This window comes from Mus caroli, unplaced genomic scaffold (assembly GCF_978045245.1).
Source record: "Mus caroli unplaced genomic scaffold, Mus_caroli_1 scaffold_8, whole genome shotgun sequence".
Taxonomy (NCBI): Eukaryota; Metazoa; Chordata; class Mammalia; order Rodentia; family Muridae; genus Mus; species Mus caroli.
In genome coordinates this window covers 31,725,663-31,749,267 of record NW_028227263.1, presented here as the reverse complement: position 1 = coordinate 31,749,267, position 23,605 = coordinate 31,725,663, and the positions used below count along the sequence as shown (strand labels likewise).

Genomic DNA, 23,605 nt, shown 5'->3' with positions numbered 1-23,605 from the left:
TTGTTGAATCCCCCAAGCTAATCCTAGTGTAGTCAGTAACTGGCTAGAACCACTGTAATTACTAACAAGTACACCCAATGCTAAGCGTGCATGATTTTTTAAACTGATTTTAGATGATCTAATTTCCATAATAATTTGGGATCATCAAGAACAGCATGCTGATGTCAGTCGGTTTGTAATTGCTCCTTCAAGCCAAAGATGGACCTTTTCTCAAGTAATTTGGATACTTTCTCCCTGAAGCAATGCTTGAGAAAGACCCTAGGAGTTTCTAAGACACTGATGTCATTGCAGAGAATGAGGAAACAATGATGCACTGAATCAGTACCTGCTCCATTTTATATCACTCAATTTGTAAGCTTTCTTCATAAATGTAGGCAAGGTAAAAAAAATCCACAGATACAAATCTAAAATTAAGGAATTTATTTATAAAATAACAAAAATTTATGAACAAATCTGTTTATTGTGAAAATGGTCTTGGTACATATGAGAAACATTATATACTTTGAGGACAGCATTCAGAACTGTTAAGATAAAAGACAAACTATAATTTTAAACTCATTCTTGATTTAGGGGAAAGGCTATAAATTACTGGCTGGAATGCATTCAGCATGAACTCAAATTCTACATAACATAAAGCATGAAAAGAGTACAAAAGATGTTGGAGTCCAATCAGCCCACACCTAAATTTTAACCATAAACTTTCAAAGACCTTTTGTTCATCCTTATAGACTAGTCTTCTTTTGAGACAGGTTGATTTTATCTCCAAGGCTCAAGGCCATTCCCTGTAAAGAAGAATGAAGATGTTCATATTTTGATCTAGTTTTTGTGATGTGAGGATTAACTCATGGTCTACCATGCTAGAAGAGCATTCCCAAGACCGAGTTATATCCCCACCCTCAACAAAGAAGTAATTACGGAAACAATGCCCAAATAGGTTATACCAGCCTCCATCGGATGACATCACATTCAACAACAAAGCAAAGGATATACAAAACTGACTCTAAAAACTTATACTGGGTTGATTTTAGTTATGTTGGTTAGTGCTTCATTTATGCCATATTTCCAAAAAACTCTACAAAATCTGTTTCACAAATATCACAGAGGAATCAATGTTTTAGGCAGTATTGTAGAATAAGCCATTTTAAATGAATTAAAGTTCAGAAAATACCATGCATATGTATGTATGTATGTATCTCATGCACAAAACATAATTATGACAGAAGAAATTATACCACAGAAATAAGACAGACATGAATTCTTCCTCCCTTGATTTGGTGCAGAGATGCTCTCAAAAAAGGATGTTATTACCTGACTTTTTGCACGAATTCTTATATGGCCAGTAACGGCAGCATCTGGTCCCTGGTGAACTGGCTTCTCAATGCTGACATTTGCAAGCGCATCCTCTCCAAATATAGAACGTGCATAAAGATTGGCTGCCATGAAGCCACAGTAGCCAGAAAGGGCCTGGGAAAAAGAAATGTGTGATAAATTAAATACTTTGCTAAAGAATTATACCTTGGCAAACTCAAATATACATGCAAACTATTATTTAAAGCTTTACTTATGTGGTACTGGGTATAGGAGCTAATGAGTTTTCCAAAGCTCAAAATAAATGTATGTGTAAAAATTTAAGAGTTCCCTGTGCATATTATACTTAATAAACATAACTGTGAAGAGAGTATCTCTTCAAATCTATATTTATATATTCTTGTTCTTACTTACTTATTTTTCTCCTGTACCAGGCTTTTAACTTCCATAAAGAAAGACTTCTTTTGTTGGACTTAGAAATTGTTGAAGAAACTAATATACAAAATCTACTTGTTTGGCAGTAAACACATCCGCCCCTCCAAGCCCCCTCCGTGTGTATGTGTGTGTGTGTGTATGTGTGTGTGCTAGATGCTAAGCAAACATTCTATCACTGAGCTACACACTCAGATGACAGTTGACATTCTCTTATTAGGAAGATGCACATTATGGCACTAACAGAAATTTTCTAAAGAAAGATACTTAGAGATTCAATTTCATTTTGTCTTTGTTCTAGTCTTTTTACATATAGATAGCAGAAAGCCACTGTATTAGAGATTTATTCTGATGTACAATTAGTCCACGAAGGAGGGCATTTGCTAATCTAGTATCACAAATAAATAAATGGTTATAGAATAAAGTCTCTTATCTGAAAGATGGAGAAGACAAAAAACTAAAACCAAGAAACCCAAGTAATTTGACTATTCCAGTTAAGTCATATAACCATGAACAAGTGGGAAGATACCATTCAGAAAAGAGGTGAGCAGGTCAAATATCTTGTGGGTAATTATTACTCTGATATTCCAGAGCAACTCAGTTTTCCCATGCTGAATTATTATAAAAGAAAAATGGCAGAGGAAACCAGAAAAGACAACCAACTACTGTCCTAGTCTTTTTATGGACTTTAGCCTTTTCTAGTCTCCTCCTACCTTCTCTGGAGTCAGGCACTTCATGTTGGTCGACTTGAGGATGTGCTGTAAGTAGTCATTCAGGTCAGTCATGTTGGTGTTAACTGTCACCTGCAGAGGAGAAGACTCAGTGAGCCTTACAGTGAAACTGCATTGTCTTTTCATCCTACACCTTCCTTCCAACTATGGAGGGCAAGAGTGGAGAGTGGGCAATAAAAAAAGTAAACAACTGCTACGAAACCAACTGGTATCAGCAGTGGTTTTAGACACAGACATTTCACTAGACCATCAAGGAAATACAGAGTTCAAGTAAAACTCAACGGACAAAGTTTCCCACGGGGCCACAGACTTTGCACAGCCTCCAAGGTACAAGAGCCAATGGTAGATTATCACCTGGTCACAGAAGAGGAGGAATCTTGTCTATACTGTCTCAACCAAAGTAGTTACAGAGTTATGACTAGGTAGGCATGGTGATGAACACTCGTAGTGTCTGTGCCAAGATGACATGGGTGGAGGGTCAGGCACTGGAGACTTGACTAGGCTAGAGAGCAAGATACTCTCACAAGATCCCAGAAATAACTGCCATTCTACTTAATTCACCAATGGAATTATTAAAGGGCTTGCATGCTTTCTAGTTAAAGTAATACACAGAAATAGATAATGAAAAGCTGTTTGCTTCTCACTTATGCTTTTTAGGGGGAATTACTTAAAAAAAAAAAGCCCTCATCACTAGTCATCAGGAAGATATGCATAGGAAACCTCTCAACGACTAACTTTATTTTCCCATTCAAATTCGGCCCACATCTGACGGAACTCCGCATCAGTGCAAGTTGCAGGCTGGATATAGTCCATGATGTCAATGTGGATGTCACTGAGGACCACACAGTTTCTGTCACTTGCTGCTCCAGAAACATCATAAACTGTAATAAACATACAGAAAGATCCCCAAAGGGTGGAAGTTAGTTCAAAATAACAAATATTTATGGTATTACAAATATTTATATATACTAGATTCTAAGTGCTTTATAAATATTACCAATTGAGTAGTGCCATCAATTCTACCTTACTATTTTCCATCTCACAGATTAGGAAAGCAGGTAACTCAAATAAGTTACCCCAGGTTACAGAACTGAGAAGCAATAGGTCTTAAGACTCAGGACTTAGGCTCAGGTACACTTTGTCTGTTGTTGTTACGCTTAAGTTGGTGAATATTTATATAGCCGCTATAATGGGCTAGGTACTACGCTAGATACACAAATAGTTCAGTATTCTCATAGTTGAGATCTAGTTATAAATCTAAACTTTTCCTCCTAATATTTGGTTATATGTTGATGCAATTTTGTAATATAAGATTATCTGTCTCTAAGACGGTTTCTTCCCTAGAAAGATATAATCTGGGATGGCTGTGATGGATGGTACATGCCTATAATCTCAGAAGTTGGAGCTAAAGTAGAAGCATTACTTTGAGTCTAGTCTGGGTTACCCAGTGAGACCCTGTCTCAGGAAAAAAAAAAAAAACAAAGTTAGGTGGTGGTGTACACCTTTAATCCCAACACTTGGGAGGCAGAGGCAAACCCGTCTCTAAATTCGAGGCCAGCCTGGTCTACAAAATGAGTTTCAGGATAGCCAGGATACAGAGAAACCATGTCTCAAGAAAACAACCAACTAACAACAAGCACCATCCATCACCATTCCCTTGTCCCCCACCCCCTAAAACCTAAATTTAAAGTTATACTCTGATAGGGATCTAAGTTCTCTTTTTACTTTTAGGGAAAACGGAGGGTTACCAAAACTGTCTTCCTCAGTTTACTGTCCTGCATCTAAAGACACAGCCCTAAAGACCTCTACCTCCCCCTCCTTTCTACTCTAAGCACTGCTGTCAGTTTAGGTAATGCTCTCCCCTTTCACTTGGTGTCTTCAATAGCCTACTCAGGCAATCTTCCATATCCTCTACAGCGTTCTCATTTGTACTGCTGTCACAGAAATATTACCATACATCTCATTGTCATCCCCCAGTGTCTTCCTGTTCCATGGTTAAGTACTCAACTCTTTTGCAGGGCAAGCAGGGTCAGCCTTCCTGACTTCCTAACTTGCTTTTCACTCTAACTGCTCGGCACATCGTTCCATGTGCATTTGCTCTGCCTGCAGTCAATCCTCTGTGGATTACTTCCTGATTGTTTAAAATCCAACTCAATGTGAGCTGTGAAGCCCTTCCTAACTTTTCAATCACTTTGAGAACTGATCAAATCCCTTCATGGACTCACTCACTGCTCATCTAGGTATCTTTCATTACATTTAGCTTTATGTATGGAAATACTTACTTTGCATATCCTGTTTTCCCTTATTTGACCTTAACCATCTTAAGACATTATCTGTTGTTTCTTACTATGGTAGTTTATGCCTATAACAGAAATTGCTAGTAAATACTGACTGAATTCTTCTGTACAAGCCTATCTCAATGTTTGAAATATTCCTGTGTGCTTGGCCACAAGGACCTATATGAATTTTTATGATTAGTACATGTTATTCCTTAGTAACAAATCTTCCTTTACACAGCTTCCCACACTACATTGCTTTCTATCTGACCCTGAAGTATGCCGTGTATCAAACTCATTCTAATCACACTGTCGTTACATCTGTCCTTTCATCCTGCCTAGTAGTTTCCTGAGGACTATGACTCCTCCATCCAGCTCAATCTGGTATTACCTAGAACATAATACAATGCTTGGTTACCATATAAAGTACCCTATAAATAAGCGGATTCATGTTCTGCCCTCAAGCACGTCCATAAGTACATACTACCAAATTCTTTAAAAAAACAAAACACTCAACTATCACATGCCATAAAACAGAACCATACCTATATTGCCAAAAATTATTCCATTTTCTGTTGATGCTACCTTGACATTAGCTTTAATATTTGCAAAGTCATGAGGAGCAAGAGTCAAAGGAGATGGTTTTTCCACAAGTTTCAGATCCCCTAAGAGAAAATAAACAAGAATTTGGATATAGCTAAAAGCACATTTATTAATCATGAAACTGTATTAAAATGTATACAAGCTAATAGTTTCTAGAAAAATAAGAAAAATGAGAAGTTATGTTTCAAACATTATAATGAAATCATCTAATATTCTTGGTAATCATATTAATCCACACAACTGTTTTAAAAAGGTAATAGGCATAATTCTATATTCTACACAGAACAACTATACTCACGAGTGGAAGGAGTATCCATTTTTATCTCAATGAATGAATGTGAGCTTCTCAGAAGGCTTACCCTGTATACACCATTGCAGAGGGTAAGCTACCCTTCAACAGACCTGTACACTCTAAGATATGACTCGCTGAAAATGGGGTAAAGCATAAGTTCTCTAAAATCCTAATGTCTCTTAACTATTGCATAAACCATACCTGGAGGTACTATACTGTTCTACACATATATTTTCAAAACTAGATGTACACATGGTTACAGAATCTAATCTATGTCTTTATCAAGAAAAACAAAACATGTTGAAAATGTTAATAATGATGCATTGCTTTGACCTCATGTGGCAGGGAACAGAAAATACTTAATTCTCTACCAAGGCAATTTAAATCTTAACTAAGTGAACTACTTAGTAAATGTGTTTTTAATTATTTGAGACAGGGTATCGTATAGACTAGAATGGTTTGGAACTGGTTGTGTGGCTGAGAACAGCCTTGAGCTCCTGAAATCCCTGTCTCTCTGAAGTGACAGAAGTACAAAGAGGCCACCAGGCTGGGTGAATGTGGTGCTGGAGACTGAACCCGAAGTCCTAGGCATACTAGGTAAGCACTCTCCAAATTCAAACAACTACCGTGTCAAACTCAGAACTGAACCCACTGGAGTCACACAAAAAGCCTAAGTCAGTCAGTATGATAAAGGTTCAGAAAACTGGTAGTTTAGAGAGACAAAAATTTAAACTGTAAACTAAGCCTTGATTATAAGCAAAGTTAAAAAGTTCTCAAAAGCTGGATGTGGTGGCGCACGCCTTTAATCCCAGCACTTGGGAGGCAGAGGCAGGCGAATTTCTGAGTTTGAAGCCAGCCTGGTCTACACAGTGAGTTCCAGGACAGCCAGGGCTACACAGAGAAACCCTGTCTCAAAAAAACAAAAACAAAAAACAACAACAACAAAAAAAAGTTCTCAAAAGGCTCTTTATACTGAAAGCTATGACTTTTTCTTAGTAATCCATCCTGAAGATTTATTACATAAAAACTTTTCTTTAGGATAAATTTTCTTACCTAGAGTAGCTAACTCTAATGTGCAGTTCTGCAAAGTATCACTGGTTTGGTTTACAACAAGAACATCCAACACAATATCATACTGATTGACATGAACATAAGCTTCTGCATACACTGGATCAGAGAAGCCTGTCAACTGAGTGACCTGTGAAAACAAAACCAGACATAGAATGAAACAACTTAGCCTGATGAGTTCAATACCAGGATCCACCAGGGAGGAGAACCAAATCCTGTTAAGCTGTGTCTGATCTCAAACACATGTGAGTTAATGTACTTGCTGCCAAGATGGACAATCTGAGCCCCACCCATAGAGTACACTTCCAACCCACCAAACACATTAATGTTAAGAATAATTTTTTAAAGTAAATTGTTTACATACTGTAAACATGCTGAATAATGAAAACATTATTTTATAAGCAGTGAAAAATTCCAGTCAAAAAGAACAAAAACACAGTGATTGCACTTGTATGAGCAGTAGAAGTAGTCAAAATCAGAAAGGGAAAATGGTCTGGTAGTTGCCAGGAGCAGCAGGAAATGGGAATGGCCTGTTACTGTTTAATGGGTATAAAATTCAGTTTCAGGAGATAGAGAAGTTCTGGCGATGGCTGCAGTTATGAAACACCAGTGACGTGCTGACACAGGGAGCTCAGCGGCAGAGTACAATTCCTAGCAGAGTCCTGGGTTCAACCCTCAGCAGTGGAATGAGGCAAAACAAGACCAGATTAAAACAGTAAATTTTATGTTCTGTAATTTTTACCACAATTAAAAGAGAAATCTAAAAACTTTTAAGTGTAAGGTCATTGCTAACAGGTTTTAATTTGTTGGTTTTTGAAGCAAGGTTACAGAGCCTCAGCTGGCCTCAAACTTGTGGTCTTGCTGTCTCGGCTTCCCAAATGCCAAGTCTCAGTTTTGGAAAAAAAAAAAGCTGTAGTAGTTCTGATTCTGTTACTGACTTTTATGTGTAATGGTCAGGTCAACTTGAGACTGTTCACTCATCTCACAGGTGATGGATAACTAGCCGATAGTCTTCCTTTTAACTAGGTAGCCCAGAATGCCCCAGCTTTGTAATCTTTCTATAAGTGCCAAGATTATAGATGTGTACCACCATGTGTGATTCAAATGAAGTTTCACAGATCTAAATATCACATGCCGGGCGTGGTGGCGCACGCCTTTAATCCCAGCACTCGGGAGGCAGAGGCAGGCGGATCTCTGAGTTCGAGGCCAGCCTGGTCTACAGAGTGAGTTCCAGGACAGCCAGAGCTACACAGAGAAACCCTGTCTCGAAAAACCAAAAAAAAAAAAAAAAAAAAAAAATCACAAGGACTTGGTAAAAACAGATGCTAGGACTGGAGGTATAGTTCTGTGGTACAGTGTTTGCCTGCTATCATCAATAGCATAGACATACATACATGCACACATAAGCTCCCATGTACTCAATTCTATGTAACTAGTTATTTAATTAAAATAACAAAAAAAAAATCACATATGCATAGCAGGACCAGTCACTTATTAGTAAGTAGCCAATTTAAATAAATTTTCAACTGGTCATGGTGGCACAAGCCTTTAATCTCAGCTCTTGGGAGAGAGGTCAGCAGATCTCTATGAGTTTGAGGCAAGCTTGGTCTAAGCAGTTAGTTCCAGGTCAGCAGGGGCTACACAGTGACACCCCACCTACAATGAACAAACAACAAACAAGTCATCTATCTGACACTGTTACCTTGTTAAGTTTGGATGCTAGGGGATCTGCTGCCTCTTTCCTCTGCGTATTACCCATTGCTGCCAACAGACTCAGCTGGAACTGATCTTCCTTGCAGTTCATCTCATTCTTAGCAGTTAGTTGCATGAAGGAAATGGGGTCATCAGGTTGTACGGTTACATTTCTCTTCTCAGATTCTTTCTGTGTTGAAAAAGCAATGCACATGTCTTTTGTATGGAAAGAACAATAGCTTTTCATAAATCTTTCACAGGGACAGACTTAAACAGAGACGGAAAAACCAACAAGATTAAAAGGGAAAAACCCCAACTTATGAAGCACTCTACGGACTTTTCGTATATACCTTACCTTCTGGGATAGTTTCTCTTCTTCCAGTTTGGCAGACAACATTTGGGAAAGAGACTGTCTGCACTCCTTATTAAAAATGTCATTCATTAAAGGTGAGCATTCAGATAAGACCTTGAGGCACAGGGAAATTCGATCTACATCATCATCAGTAATTGGCTTCTTAGGAAGAGAGGATTTTCCCAAATGAAGGATAGTCGCCATAAGCAACATAGCCTCAGCAACAAAAGACTGCAAAAGTAGAGAAATTGGTTATTGCTATCTATGATTCTCCTATGTCACTCAAATATAACTAACAGACAATTCCAGAATGCACCTGAATTAAACAAACTGTTCAGATTTTATTTCCCTAGATATTCCCATACCCTTCTACCTGTTTTGTTTTGTCAGTCATTCTAAGGCTGACCCTTGGTTGAAAAGTAGCAAGGGCTTTTAATGGTTTTCTCTTTAAACCCACCAGAAAAGCTGAAAGAACAATGTTCTTCAGCAACTGGTGACCTCTTAGCCATATCTGCTTTCTGTGTGTTCACTTTCCTGTGGGAGCATGCAAGTGGAGGCAGGAGTCAACCTTGCTTTTTGAGACAGGACCTTACTCTGGGACTTGAGGCTCAATGAGATTGGGCTAGTCTAGATGGCCAACAAGCCCCAGTGATTCTTCTGTCTTTGCCTCTACTCAGACTTCACGCTTGTCACTGTACTTGACTTTCTGTATGGGTGCTGGGGACAGGATTCAGGTTCTCAAAATTATAAGATTTCAGTCTCAAGACTGTATACTTTACTGACTAAACTAGCTCCCCAGACCTTCCTATTGGCTTTCTTATTAACTCATATACTTTGGCTGGCCATATAAAAACAAGAAGTACTGGGTGCTCTTTTTTTTTCTTACACACACACACACACACACACACACACACACACACACACACACACACAATTTTTTTCCCAGACAAGGTCTTGCTGTGTGACTCATCAATCTAGCTTCCTTCAGTCTTGCAATCCTGCCTCCTAAGTGCTTGGGTTACAGGCACATTGGTTCTTACTTAAAGAATTGCTTACCAACTGATATATAAGTATAATTAAATTACTTAGACAAAAAGAAAATATCAGGTTATAAATGCATAGAAAAATTAAAAATAACCAACTTTTTGGTTGGAGACAGGGCCTATTGTAGCTCAGGCTGATCTCAAACTCCCTCTCTAGCTGAAAATGATCTTGAATTCCTGATTCTCCTGACTCTATCTCCTCTCAGGTAGCTGGGATTAAAGGCAGCTGCCACCATGCTCAGCTCAGATAATTAACTGTTATTTACGACAAAATGTAAAGAAAATGCTACACACACACACACACACTCACATGCACACACACAAGATGTACTTTTACTCAGCCTTAAAAAAGGAATTCTGGTATCGTATGTATGAAGCTATTATGGCACATGAAACACTCTGAAGAATAGGGCCTGCATGATTCCATTTAAACACAGCACCTAGAATAAGACAGCTGAGATGGTTTTGTAGGCAACCTCAGTGTTGATCTTCAGACCCCATGTGAAAAGCTGGACACAATGGTATATGTCTAATCCTAGCACTCCTTCAGGGAGATGCCAGATAGAGATAGAAGAATCTCTTTGAAGGCTGTGGGCTGCTAACATAGAGCATGCAATGCAATTGTAAACAACAAGAAAGGTCCTATCTCATACTTCAGGTTGTCCTTTGACCTCCACATTTATGCCAGGGGACACACAGGTGCATCCTTTCAAACACCACATACAAGCATACACATAAACACTCTATTTTAAAAAATAAAGTATAATTGAATGTTAGGAGGGACTGGGGACAGGAAGGCAGGCAGAGGAGCTACTATTACTGTATACAAATTTCCTTTTAGGATGATAATAAAAGCACTGGGAGGAATGGCAGCCATTTTGCTTAACATGTGAATATTTTTAGTACCACTTAACTGAACAATTAAAAATTGTTAAGATAGTAAATTTCAGACTATGTATTCTTTGTACCACAGTTTTAAATTCAGGGAAAAGTATTCTGGAAAGCGCTTCAACTTTGTCTTGTTTCTAACTCTCGATATCTGGTCAATTTTTGTCTTGATCCAGACACCAGAAAGAATATTGAAAAAGGGATACTTATATTTTTCTTTTCTCCTGAGACAGTCTCATTTTGTAATTCAGGCAGGCTGCACACACAGATTTTCCTGACAAAGCCCTGTAAGTGCTAGGATTTACAGGTATGGCTGGGCTGATGAGGCTTGAAAGAATGGAAGCACACTATTGTAAATAAGAGTATAATCTGAACTGCCAGAAGTTGTAACTAGGTTCCAACTATAGACAGGAACTATTTCAGAGACATTTTAAGATAAAATAGACAACAAAAATGCTACTGAGAAAAGGCCATTGCTTTCAGTGGCTGATGACTAACCGCAGCCTACAGAAGTGACTTCATAACCCCTCCTCATTCTTCAGACTAATCATATCATTTCTGTATTTCCCTGTCAATGTTTTAGTCATGTTATACTACTGTGTCTGTTTCCCTACTCAGCTCTTTTATGACATGACCTCTAGCATTAACTTTGAAGTTTCTCACTGTTCAACAGAGTAGACATTTAGTAATCAATGACTGGGCAAATAGAGAATAAGTAAACATACGTTTTGCTTTTTCTTCTCCTGAACCAACGCTACATAGCGTAATGCAATCTTGGTTAGAGTTGTGGCGAGGGAGGCAGCAACAAAGAAATCTCCATCCAGGAGGAACCCTCTCAAGGGTGGTCTGCAAAGGAATCAACAAACGTAAAACTCCACGAATCCTGACGCAGCATGCAGCTTTTGTATAAATGGTTCAGGCTCGTTACTTATTTCCTGTTTGGTGATAAGGACCTCAAGTTAAATTCCTCATTAGTTCTCAAAATGAAAAAATATATAACTAATATTTTTCTTAAATAACTTAGCAGTCCAAGGAACAGAAGGAAAAGGATGTTTAATTAAGGGTAAATGTACTGGAGCTAATAAGCTACTTCCAAGTGCCAGCTTATGTACTCTTTCACAGAGTTCCTTACAGGGGTCTCTAAGTCTGAAACTCCTCTTCTTGAAAATGGAGACAGTACACGCTCTCTCAAAGGGCTGCTGTCAAGACTGTGAGGCCAGCCAGGCGTGGTGGCGCACGCCTTTAATCCCAGCACTTGGGAGGCAGAGGCAGGTGAATTTCTGAGTTCGAGGCCAGTCTGGTCTACAAAGTGAGTTCCAGGACAGCCAGGGCTACACAGAGAAACCCTGTCTCGAAAAACCAAAAAAAAAAAAAAAAAAAAAAAAAAAAAGACTGTGAGGCCAACTATTTAGTGTGGCCTCTAGTACATAAGAAGTGCTCAGTGACACTGTACAATCATTTTTCTCATCTTCTTATAAACACAGAAAGCAAAATAAAGAGGTAAAAAATTGAAATGTTACTTTATCAATTAGAACTGGACAATTTGTACTGAGACTATAGTTCCAGTGGCAGAGCACTAACCCAGCATGTGAGTAGCCCCGAGTTCTAGTCCAAGAGAGAAATGTTTAAATAAAGGAAAGAAAGAAAGAAAAAAGAAAAGACAAAGGGAAAACATCAAAATATGTTTCTGATACTAACAAGCAATCAGACTTAAATATAAACACAGCATTTCCTATATGAGTAAAGTAGGCTTTATAAGAATATTTACTTCAGGGGCTGGATAGATGGTTCAGTGGTTAAGAGCACTGACTGATCTTCCTAAGGTTCTGAGTTCAAATCCCAGCAACCACATGATGGCTTACAACCATCCTTAATGACATCTGACTCCCTCTCCTGGTGTGTCTGAAGACAGCTACAGTGTACTTACATATAAAATAAATAATAAATCTTTAAAAAAAAAGAATATTTACTTCAATGGGAACAGTAGGAACAAAAGACATAAATTACAGAGCCCATTCAGAGGGAAACTTTACACACAACCTTATTTCAAGACCTTAAACGGCAAATACTTTCACTTAAGCATCAGAAACTCTTAGGAGAAAGAAGCCACAGAGAACAGTAGAGCAGTTCAGCCAGCAGGGCGCAGGGGCTGTCACCTGTCCTCTTCTTTCTTGGTAGGCCTGGAACTGCTGAGTGCACTCTGAGTAGCATAGGTGCCCATCTCCGTAACCAGTTTCTGAACGGGCCCAACACTTATTTCTTCTTCTGGTTTTAACTCGCCAGCTTCTTTCTTTATTTCTGATTCTACAATTGGTATCTAAAAGCCAAATGGAAACAATGATTTAATAAGATCAACAGTAAAGTTACATTGGAATAGTCAATCAACTTTCTACAGAAGGCATTTTGACTGCAGACTCTGTGGGAAGAACAGAAGGTTTATAGTCAATTCCCACACCACCACTTACTACACGTATGATGTTAAATCATACAATAATTTTGAGCCTCATTTCTGAATCTATTAAGGGGAATTATAATTCTTTTTGAACAATTCCTTAACAGAAAAATGGGCAGGACAGTGTTTAGCAAAGTAGATGCTTTCTGGGCCTCATTCCTCCTCTTTATCTCTTCCTCTGAAAATATGAACTAAAACAACACTCATCCCTGTAAAATGAAATGTATAAATAACTTCCCCAACCACACTATTAGTTGATCACAGGGCTGCTACAGCTTGTTTGTCAACATGTTGCCTTAAATTTCTCATGGATGAAGAGCTCTAAGAGTCTTTAATTAAACCTATTTTATGTCCTTTATTTTATTTATTTATTTATTTATTTATTTTTTGGTTTTTCGAGACAGGGTTTCTCTGTATAGCCCTGGCTGTCCTGGAACTCACTCTGTAGACCAGGCTGGCCTCGAACTCAGAAATCCGCCTGCCTCTGCCTCCCGAGTGCTGGGATCAAAGGCGTGCGCCACCACGCCCGGCTTGTCCTTTATTTTAGAGATGAAAAAAAGTTTAGGTAGTTAAGGAACTTAAGAGTGAAGGTCTCAGAGTTAATGCCTAATTAGTAAAGAACCCAGGTCTCCTGACAAACTAGTCCATTGTTCTCTGCATTCTACCATGAAGTTGTTTTGATGAATGAATATTCCAATATTAGTACATTAACAGTCTCAAGTTAGCCTTGCTCTCAGATAGGCTTTCAAGGCAAATCAGCAATAGCATCGTTTGCAGCTATTGGCAGGCATGGTGGTACACACCCTTAACGTCAACACATAAGAGGTAGAGGCAGGTGATGCCCCAGTGTAGGGAAATATGAGGGCTGGGAGGTAGGAGTGGGTGGGTTGGTGGGGGAACGCCCTCATAGAAGCAAGGGGATAGGATAGAGGGCTTTGGGGGAGGGGATAACATTTGAAATGTAAATAAAGAAAATTAAACAAACAAACAAACAAAAGAGCTAGAGGCAAGTACATCAGTAGATTCTTGAGTTCAAAGCCAGTCAAGTCTATATAGTGATTTTCAGGCCAATCAGGGCTACCTATGAGATCTTATCTTAAAAAAGAAAAAAAAAAAAGGCCAACAGTAGTGGTGCACACCTCTCTTTAATCCCACCCAGCACTTGGGAGGTGGAGGGAGGCAGATTTCTGAGTGTGAGGCCAGTCTATAAATTGAGTTCCAGAATAGCCAAGGCTACACAGAGAAACCTGGTCTTGAAAAACAAAAACAAAACAAAAAAATTTTACTAGCTGCACAGACATTCTGCTCAAACAAAATCTTACCCAAAGATAAACAAATAATTATTTGAACAGGTTTTAATAGTTCTCATGGAAGCAGGGGGAGGGGGAACACTTTTAATTTTCTATAACCCCTGAGGTTTATTTATCTGGGTAATTAAAATATAATTTTCAGTGTTCTTTAGCTCAAACACTACATAACAAAAACACCAAAGTGAATGATTACGTATCAATTGCTGTTTTTCTTTGTATTAGGACTGACTAGGGCTGCATGCACGCCACGCATGGGTTCTACCACTGAGCTGCACTGCCAGCACAGGAGAGTTTTCTAAAGCACAGAGCATCATACAAACGTACCTCCCCAAGGGACCTGCGGACCTCAGTCATCACACTCTGAATGTCTTCCTTTGTACTGCAGTACTCTCCCAGGATCCACAATGCTCCTCGGTAAATCCTAGGACAAGAATGTAAGCTCTAAAATACAAACCTGGGAACAAGCCTGATGCACAAACACTTCTCTGTGAATTTAGGGTAAAGCAAGAAAGCAGGATTTTGGTTTCTGGAAGAGGAACATTTCAGAAAGACTGCAACAAATGGGAAGCTAAGAAAATAGCTATTTGCATTCACTGTCCTTAGGCACATTCTAAAACTAGTGAGTTGAGCAGTAAAAGTTAAAATAGCAAAATGTTTCCCACAGGCATTCATTTAGGGGACAGTTAAAATAAATTTGGCTCTATTACTTTCTACTATGAGAAATATATTACTTGAATATAATTTTTAAATTCATTTCACTTTTTATCTGCAATCACTGCAAGATGCACAATGTTGAGTAGGATGACATATACAGAAGAACATCTGTTGGGGCTGGGTACATTTCACTGGTACAGTGTTTACCTAGGACCACACAAAGTGCTGGGTTTGAAAGCCAGCACAGAAAACGTTCAAGTAAGCAAAGACAGCCAGCTGTAGTAGGTACACACCTATAATAAAGGCACGCAGGCTAGGCTGTACACTAGTGTCCTGCCACAAGAACAAAGCAATGCCCAACCTAAAATGTTACTGGGAAAATTTGAATAGGATGTCCCCACAGACACATGTGTTTGAATGCTTAGCCATCTGGAGTGGCACAATTATGAGGGGCCTTGATGGAGTAAGTGTGACCTTGTTGGAGTCAGTATGGCCTTGCTGTTAGAAAGTATGTCACTATGGAGGCAGGCTTTGAGGTCATATATGTTCAAGCTATGCCCAATAGTCACTTCCTGCTGCCCTTTCTGATAAACAAAGGCTAGTGGAATCTAACATATTGTCATATTCAGGTTGTTTTTTCAAACCTTTCCAATAAATGCTACCATAAATAATTTGTATTCAAATGATGATTTTAAGTACAATGCTTAAAAAAATGTTTCTTGGTCATTCTGTGATTCACAGTGTTTTAGAAGTAATTAGAATACAGAAACCTAACTAAAACAATTCTATGCACTACAAACTGAATGATGGTAGATGATTTTGTGTATTGTATATCTTATTTCTTCTCTATTTTATTTTCTACTAGTTGACTCTTTTAAAATAGAAACTGACAAAAACGCTCAACGTTACATTGAGTGTAGTTTAAACTTACTTGACAGACTTAATAGCATGGAAGACTTCCAGCATCTTCTCAACAATCAGCATTCTCAGGCTGTCAAAGCGCTGAATGGCTTCACGGACAAACTCCAGGACATCAGCAGCTGCTGCTTCATTACTGTCACTGAGAAATTCCATTAACTAACAACAAGAGAGAAAGGGGCAAACAGTTATATAGTTTCCAAAAAGAAAATTATATAAAGTCAGAAATAAATTAATGAACAAAGAATGGAAGTTAGTGATTTTCAAAATACAGAACAAAACATAAGCTGAGACAGACACTAGTACATAAACAGAAGTCTCAATAGTCTTCTGTGCAGCAAAATTTTTGAGAGGATTAAGAGAAAGAAATCTGAGTTCTTACTCAAGTCAGCATAGGAATACACTTAAAGATCAAAAATGTACAGGAAGACTTTTATTATTTCAGATGGTTGCAATTTCAGTAGAAGAAAAACAAAAACATCTAGAATCTTACAAGTAAAATAATAAGAGTTACACACCACAGGAATAACATTTGCAGCCATATCTGGAAATCGGACAGAGCAGGAATGCAGTGTTCGCACGAGAAGCTGTCGGTATTTGTCAGTATCTTCATGCTCAGACACATTATTTGTTTTAATTACTTCCTTCTTTAAGACAATAACCAACTACGGGGGACAAAAAGTAAAAACAAGTGAGAATTACATTCTATCTGGACAGCTTACAAATAATGTCATCAATGTTCTGTTTTACCTCTTCAACATTCCTAGATGAGACAAGATCCAGTGCTAACTGCAGCGTTTTCTTACGCACTTCTAAGTCTGGCGTACTCAGTACTCTTAGGATGTCCATGACCAGATCCTGAAAAAAACCCAAAACTACAGAGTGATGCCAGTGTTTCTCTTCATAAGAAAAATATCCTAATTGCACCACAGTGCTTTTTGCCCTCCATCACCTCAGTCCTCTGATTAGTAATGGAATTAGTAGTGTAGGAAGAAGTAGATACGCGGGGTCGCTAGTATAATGAGACACAAAGTGATGACATCACATATGACACAGCTGAGCTGACAATGTTTACAAGTTTTAGATCCAACTTAGTTCATGGAAAATACAAAAGTCAGAGGAACAAGCTAAGTGACATTACAGCAAAGTAACCAGCCATATCCAGGAGGAAGGACACTTTAGAGGAAACGCAGTTTAGTTAACCTTCAACAAATCAATGTCATGTAGAAAGACCTAAAAGGAGATGGTGATTTAAGAGTTACACCCGGGGTGGGGGCCGGGGCTGGAGAGATGGCTCAGCGGCACTGACTGCTCTTCGGAAGGTTCTGAGTTCAAATCCCAGCAACGACATGGTGGCTCACTACCGTTGGTAATGAGATCTGATGCCCTCTTCTGGTGTGTCTGAAGACTGCTACAGTGCACTCACATACATAAAGAGTTACCCTCAGTTGCCCAAAGTTTACAGTGTGAGGGTTCAGGTTCCAGGTTACGTTATCTACAGTGGCAAGGCTTGGGGATGATCTAAACATAAAGGACAGCAGAGCTTACCTGCAGGACTCGTTCATGAGCAGGATGCTCTTTTAATTCTACCAGGCGGTCCAGGACGATGAGCTTTACATTGTTATCACTCTCCTTAATAATTAAGTCAATGTAACACTGAGCAGCAGCCTATGAAAAAAAAAAGAAATGCATTCTGGAAAAACAACTATTGTGAAAATAAGAACTGGTTCTCCCTGCCAGGCCACGAGGAAGCTAGAATAAACTCATTCGCCTCTGTCCTAGCATGTATGCACTTCCCTTAGAGAGATGTGATGTCTGGCCCCTAACTGTAACTAGCGTCAGTGCTACTCTAGACTACAAGGCATGGGAAGGATCACAAAGTCAAGGATGGAAAGGAGCTGCCACAGATGCAAATACTTATGGACTGAAACTAAGGACACAGAGCAGAGGAGGGCAGAGAATCTGAGTATGGCTATGAAACACATTTCACATCAGGGATAATGTTTAATTCATCTTTATATATTTATTACAGTGATAAGCAAGAATGTAAAGATAATCTGTTATGAAATATTTTAGCATCTATTTAAACTTTTTTTTTTTTTTTTGGCTTTTTCGAGACAGGGTTTCTCTGTATAGCCCTGGCTGTCCTGGCACTCACTTTGTAGACCAGGCTGGCCTCGAACTCATAAATCCGCCTGCCTCTGCCTCCCGAGTGCTGGGATTAAAGGCGTGCGCCACCACGTCCGGCCTATTTAAACTTTTTAGAAGGCAGTACTGGTGACCGAAACCCTTGCACATCCCAATTAAGTATGTTAGCATCTACATCCCTATGCCCTGTTATTGTTTTTACATAAGATTTTAAAAAGTATAATGGTTTGTAGAATGATCAAGTTTAAAAATCAAAAGAAAAAGTAGCTTATCTAGAAAAGTTCTCAGTAGTCAAAGCTGGAACAACCTGAACAAAATAATTTTAACAGTGGATTATGATACATAGACTAAATATTCATACTGATATAAGTGAAAAAGTGTAGCAAAGTGAAAATCAGTGCTTTCTCATGTCGGAATGCCACAGTAACCGTACAATGAGGTACGATAAAGTTACCCTCAGAATATCTAGTAATAACTATTGCTAAGAAAAACCCATTCATCAGTGCCAAAATTAGTGGAAACAAATCTGAGGAGTGACATGAAATCTACAGTGTCAAAGTACCTCAAATATATTCTGAATATATAACGAGAAAAATCAGAAGAGTGAACAAAGCAGGGAGACCGTCTTGACCTAACTGGTCATAAGGAAAGTGTACAGTTAGTTATCCTGATCTGAGGACGTGCGGCAACAGGTTTTGTGCTATTGCCCAAATGCCTAATCTCAGTGATTATGAGAAAACATGAAACAAGCTCATGTTCCGGAATCCCCTATAAACAAACTCATGTTCTCCATGACGGCACGAAAATCACATTTAAAGGTTAGAGGAGACTAAGACGGCAACAGAAACTGTGTATCCTAGAGTGGATCACAGAACAGAAAAGGGCATTAACCGAAAACCGAAGGGAAATCTGAACAAAATCTAGTTTATTTGACAATACAATTTCAACGTTAATTTAGTTTTGACAATGATATGATTACACGAGGTATGAACATTACAGGATGCTAGAAGAGGAATGTAACGGAACTCTGTCCTATTTCTGTGACTTCCCTTTAAGTTTAAAATTATTTCTAAATAAAGTGTTTTAGTATTAACAGGTAAAACAGTAAATTCAACAATTTATGCCAGCTGGCTTTCTAAAATAACTGTCCTCTGAACATATTAGTGTATTTGACAAAGTCTTGATGGAGTAAACAAAAGAAAAGAAATACAATAATCTATTATTGAAGATCCCCAAAATATTTTGTTTTGTTTTGTTTTTTCAAGACAGGGTTTCTCTGTGTAGCCCTGGCTGTCGTGGAACTCACTCTGTAGACCAGGCTGGCCTCAAACTCAGAAATCCTCCTGCCTCTGCCTCCCAAGTGCTAGGATTAAAGGCATGCACAGCTATAAAGAGAGATCTTAAAACATCAGTAAAAGGTTTTAAGTGTGTGAAAGCATAAAGAAAAGGCTGAATTATTTAAGAAGGTAAATCATGTTATAGAATCTATAGTCCTCTCTACCACGTGCCTAGCCTGTAGCCTGGTGGCTAAGGGTAGATATGAATGCTGCCAGCACAAAATTGTACTTACTTAAAGCTTTGTGTGAGTGTGGGTGTGGGTGGGTGGGGGCACACATCCCCACACCCACACCCAAGTTGAGGGGTATTGCTATTCCCCCCTTCTAACTCAGTTGTGTGGTTCTCAAGTGGGGACTTTATAGATGTCCTGTTAATGATGTCAAATGTTGGACTGTGTTAAGTAGAGCAAGTAACCATATAAATAACTTCAGTGTCACTAGAGCATGGGGGGTAAGACAGGATGTCCATCATCCTGTCATCAAAGTACCTTTATTGCAGTTGGTGCACTTGACAGTGTTACCAGTGTCCCAGCAGCTTCGTATTTTACAGCAGGACTAGATGACTGCAGTAAGTTATAGATACAGCGAATGAAGCGGGCTCTTTCTGATGGATTAGCATGACAGACCTGGAAAAGAGAACATTTAGGCTTCAGCTGATTTCAAGGACGTTATACACACATAAAAGGCCACATTCTCAGCCTTTATAATTACTTTCAGATGATTTTTTTTTTGTCCTGGAACTCACTTTGTAGACCAGACTGGCCTCAAACTCACAGAGATCCACCTGCCTCTGTCTCCTGACTGCTGCGATCAAAGGTCTGTGCTGCCACCACCAGATGAAATTTTTTAATGCACAGTGACTCTCACCTTTAATCTCAGTCTTCAGGAAGAGGCAGATAGATCTCTGTCAAGTTCCAGACCAATTAGGGTTACATACGTAATGAGACATTGCCTCAATAAATAATAAGTAAACTACAATATAAAAGCTAAGAATAATATTTCAAAGAATAAAAAAATATCAGCCAATACTGAGTGAAATGTAACAAACACTGATAGTTTTAGAAAGAAATGTTGTGTTTCAAGTAATGGTCACAGGCGCTGGCTAGATGGCTCAAGAAGAGAGAGCTGGCAACCCTGTTTGCACCCTGGAAACCATGCAAAAGTAAAGGTAAGCCATCCACTCCACAAAGTTCTCTAACCGCCCGCCATGGCCATGCCATGACACATGCATGCACACTGCAAAATTAAAAAGCAAGTTCAAGTAACTGTCACAGTACAGGGAAGAGATTGTGACTATGAGAACACTCTGGATAATGTTTACAGTTTGTTTTATCAGAGCATGGTGACAGTGAACTCTTTCAAAAGATATTGCAAACTAAAGTGTAGTCGGTATAGGAGGAGAGCTGAGTCCAGGAGTTCCAGGCTCTTCTCAGTTGCATAGCCAAGACCCTGCTCTCTAACCTCCACAAAACCCCACAGTAGAAGTGCTGACAATAAAGTGCTGCCCGTCCCTCCCTCAGCTTTAACAGCACCAAGGGCAAACCCAGGGCCTGTGTGTACCAGATAGTGTCCTACTAGTGAACTCAGGCCCCAGTGTCCTCTGACAATTACCTTAGGGTTTTAAGGGGATCACTTATCTTTTGAGGGCAGTATACCCCAATAACTTCCTACTAGGCTTTACCTCTTATGTTCCAACACCTGCACATTGACACACACTGAGATCCAAGACCTTCGAGAACATACTCAAACTGTATCCAAACCATAGCACCAAGTTTAATGTTTAATTTTTTATAGTACTTGATTTATAGTGAAAGAGGCATGTCTTTTTTCTTCCACTTAACTCAGGAGCCACTCAGGGGTTATTAGCTAGCCAATATTGTTGTAAAACATTGACAATATCATTAGAAAAGTAGTCCTGACAAATCTGCTCACCATGAGGCTGCCATAAGCCTTAAACTGCAACACTCATAGATGTTTCTGAAGCACAATGAGGTATTTTCCATCTTGCTTCACTTTTAAATTATAGTGTATCTGTGTCTATGTCATGGGGGCAGCAAAGGGTTGTATACAAATGTGTGGTGGTTGGATGGTATCTTAGCTTTCTTCTTCCACCTTTATGTGGGTTCTGGGGATGAAACTCAGTATACCAGGCTTATGCCCCAAGCACCTTTGCCTACTGATCCACCTTACTGGCCCCATCTAATCACTCTTTAAAAACTAAACATTTATAAAGTTTATTAATTTTTAGTTTTTCAAAACAGTTTGATATATAATAAAAATTTGCATTTTATTCTAAAGCCTTATTCATAATCCACTTAATGACTGGGCAGTACACAATTATTTGTTTGAGATATACTGATAAAAAAGAAAACATAATAAAGGTATTAAAGAAAAAAAGGGTTTAAGAAGACCTAAATTGCTGGGCAGTGGTGGCGCACGCCTTTAATCCCAGCACTTGGGAGGCAGAGACAGGAGGATCTCTGAGTTCGAGGCCAGCCTGGTCTACAGAGTGAGCTCCAGAGAAACCCTGTCTCGAAAAAACAAAAAACAAAACAAAAAACAACAACAAAAAAAGAAGGCTTAAATTAAGATATTTAGTATTATCTCTATTATTAAAACATTATTATTGGGGCTAGTGAGATGACTAAGTAGATTAAGACACTTGCCACTAAACCTGATAATCTGAGTTCTATCTATCCCTGGGACCCACACAGTGGAAGGAGAGAAGTGACCCTCAAAAGTTCTCCTGAAGCATGCCACCAGCTCACAATAAATACGTAAAATATCAAGTTAAAATATTATCTTAGAAATTGAGGAATATTCCAGGATAAGACTATTTACTTTTGTCTTAAATTGCTGATTTACATATCATAATTACCATTCATTTTAAGAAATTTTCATTCTGCTCTCATGTTACGTCCCGACTGTACTTTCCCTCCCTCCCCTCCCCATACTCTCCCTCCCAGATCCACCCTTCTCCACCTCCCCTTAGAAAACAGCATGCCTTCCATGGACATCAAACAAGCATGGTATAACAAGCTGCAATAAGACCCAGCACATACATCACATCAAGGCTGGACAACAAAACCCAGTAGGAGGGAAAGGGTCCCGGAAAGAGGCAACAGTCAGAAATAGGCCCCACTCCTACTATTCAGAGTCTCCCCACAACACCAAGCTACCCAGCCATAACATATATACAGAGGACCTAGGTTAGGCCCCTATAGGCTCCCTGATCTCTGCCAGTCCCCATGAGTCACAGTCAGTTGATTCTGTGTTCGTGAGCTGTCCCTGACCCCTCTGATTCCACCTCCCAGAGCTCCCTCTAATAGTCTGGCTGTGGGACTCAGCATCTGCTCCCATCAGTTGCTGGATAAAGTCTCTCTGATGATGATTATGGTAGGGTTACAGAACACTCTGCAAGCAGGACACACTGTAGGTCAAAGGTTTTGTGGTTGGACTGGAAGCCCAATCCCTCCACTTGAGGCTTTTCTTGGTTATAGAACCAAGATGGCTGGTTCAGGCTCTCTGTCCACCATTACTAGGAGTTTTTGCTAGTTAATCTGATAAGATTCCATGTTGTACTAGGTTCCTACCTTTCCTACCTGAAATATTCCCCAAATCCAGTAGTTTCCTCTCAGAATTTTCACCCCACCTCCCACCTGATCCATCCTGTTCTCAACCCCACCTGCCCCTAGTACATCAGAGAAACCTATTCTATTTCCCCTTCCCAAAGAGATCCCTGAAACTTCCCTTAAAGTCCTCCTTGTTACTTAGCCTCTCTGGGTTTACGGATTGTAGCATGGTTATCCTTTACTTTACAGTTAATATCCACTTATAAGTTAGTACACAACCATGTTCATGTTTTTGGGTCTGGGTAACCTCACTCAGGATGATTTTTTTCTAGTTTCATACATTTGCTTGGAAATTTCATGATATAATTGTTTCTTTTCCTTTTTTTTTTTAAGAAAAAAAGATGTATTTATTTTATTTATATGAGTATACTGCAGCTGTCTTCAGACACACCAGATATTGGACCCCATTACAGATGGTTGTGAGCCACCATGTGGTTGCTGGGATTTGAACTCAGGATCATCGGAAGAA

At 39.1% G+C, this 23,605-nt stretch overlaps 1 protein-coding gene across 1 annotated transcript in view; it reads right to left on the bottom strand.

Annotated features, from left to right (window-relative positions):
* Positions 1 to 405: 405 nt before the first annotated feature.
* Positions 406 to 23,605, bottom strand: part of Copb1 (coat protein complex I subunit beta 1) — a 36,728-nt gene continuing 13,528 nt past the window's right edge. Inside the window, exons 7-22 of the mRNA XM_021165931.3 lie at positions 19,993 to 20,130; positions 17,568 to 17,687; positions 16,770 to 16,877; positions 16,538 to 16,684; positions 16,033 to 16,178; positions 14,772 to 14,868; positions 12,842 to 13,002; positions 11,411 to 11,531; positions 8,758 to 8,985; positions 8,413 to 8,592; positions 6,696 to 6,840; positions 5,293 to 5,412; positions 3,207 to 3,352; positions 2,454 to 2,543; positions 1,309 to 1,464; positions 406 to 782 (exon numbers count right to left, since the gene is read on the bottom strand). Coding sequence (XP_021021590.1) covers positions 723 to 782; positions 1,309 to 1,464; positions 2,454 to 2,543; positions 3,207 to 3,352; positions 5,293 to 5,412; positions 6,696 to 6,840; positions 8,413 to 8,592; positions 8,758 to 8,985; positions 11,411 to 11,531; positions 12,842 to 13,002; positions 14,772 to 14,868; positions 16,033 to 16,178; positions 16,538 to 16,684; positions 16,770 to 16,877; positions 17,568 to 17,687; positions 19,993 to 20,130 — 2,163 coding nt within the window. The 3' untranslated portion in view covers positions 406 to 722. The remainder of the gene's footprint in view (positions 783 to 1,308; positions 1,465 to 2,453; positions 2,544 to 3,206; positions 3,353 to 5,292; positions 5,413 to 6,695; positions 6,841 to 8,412; positions 8,593 to 8,757; positions 8,986 to 11,410; positions 11,532 to 12,841; positions 13,003 to 14,771; positions 14,869 to 16,032; positions 16,179 to 16,537; positions 16,685 to 16,769; positions 16,878 to 17,567; positions 17,688 to 19,992; positions 20,131 to 23,605) is intronic.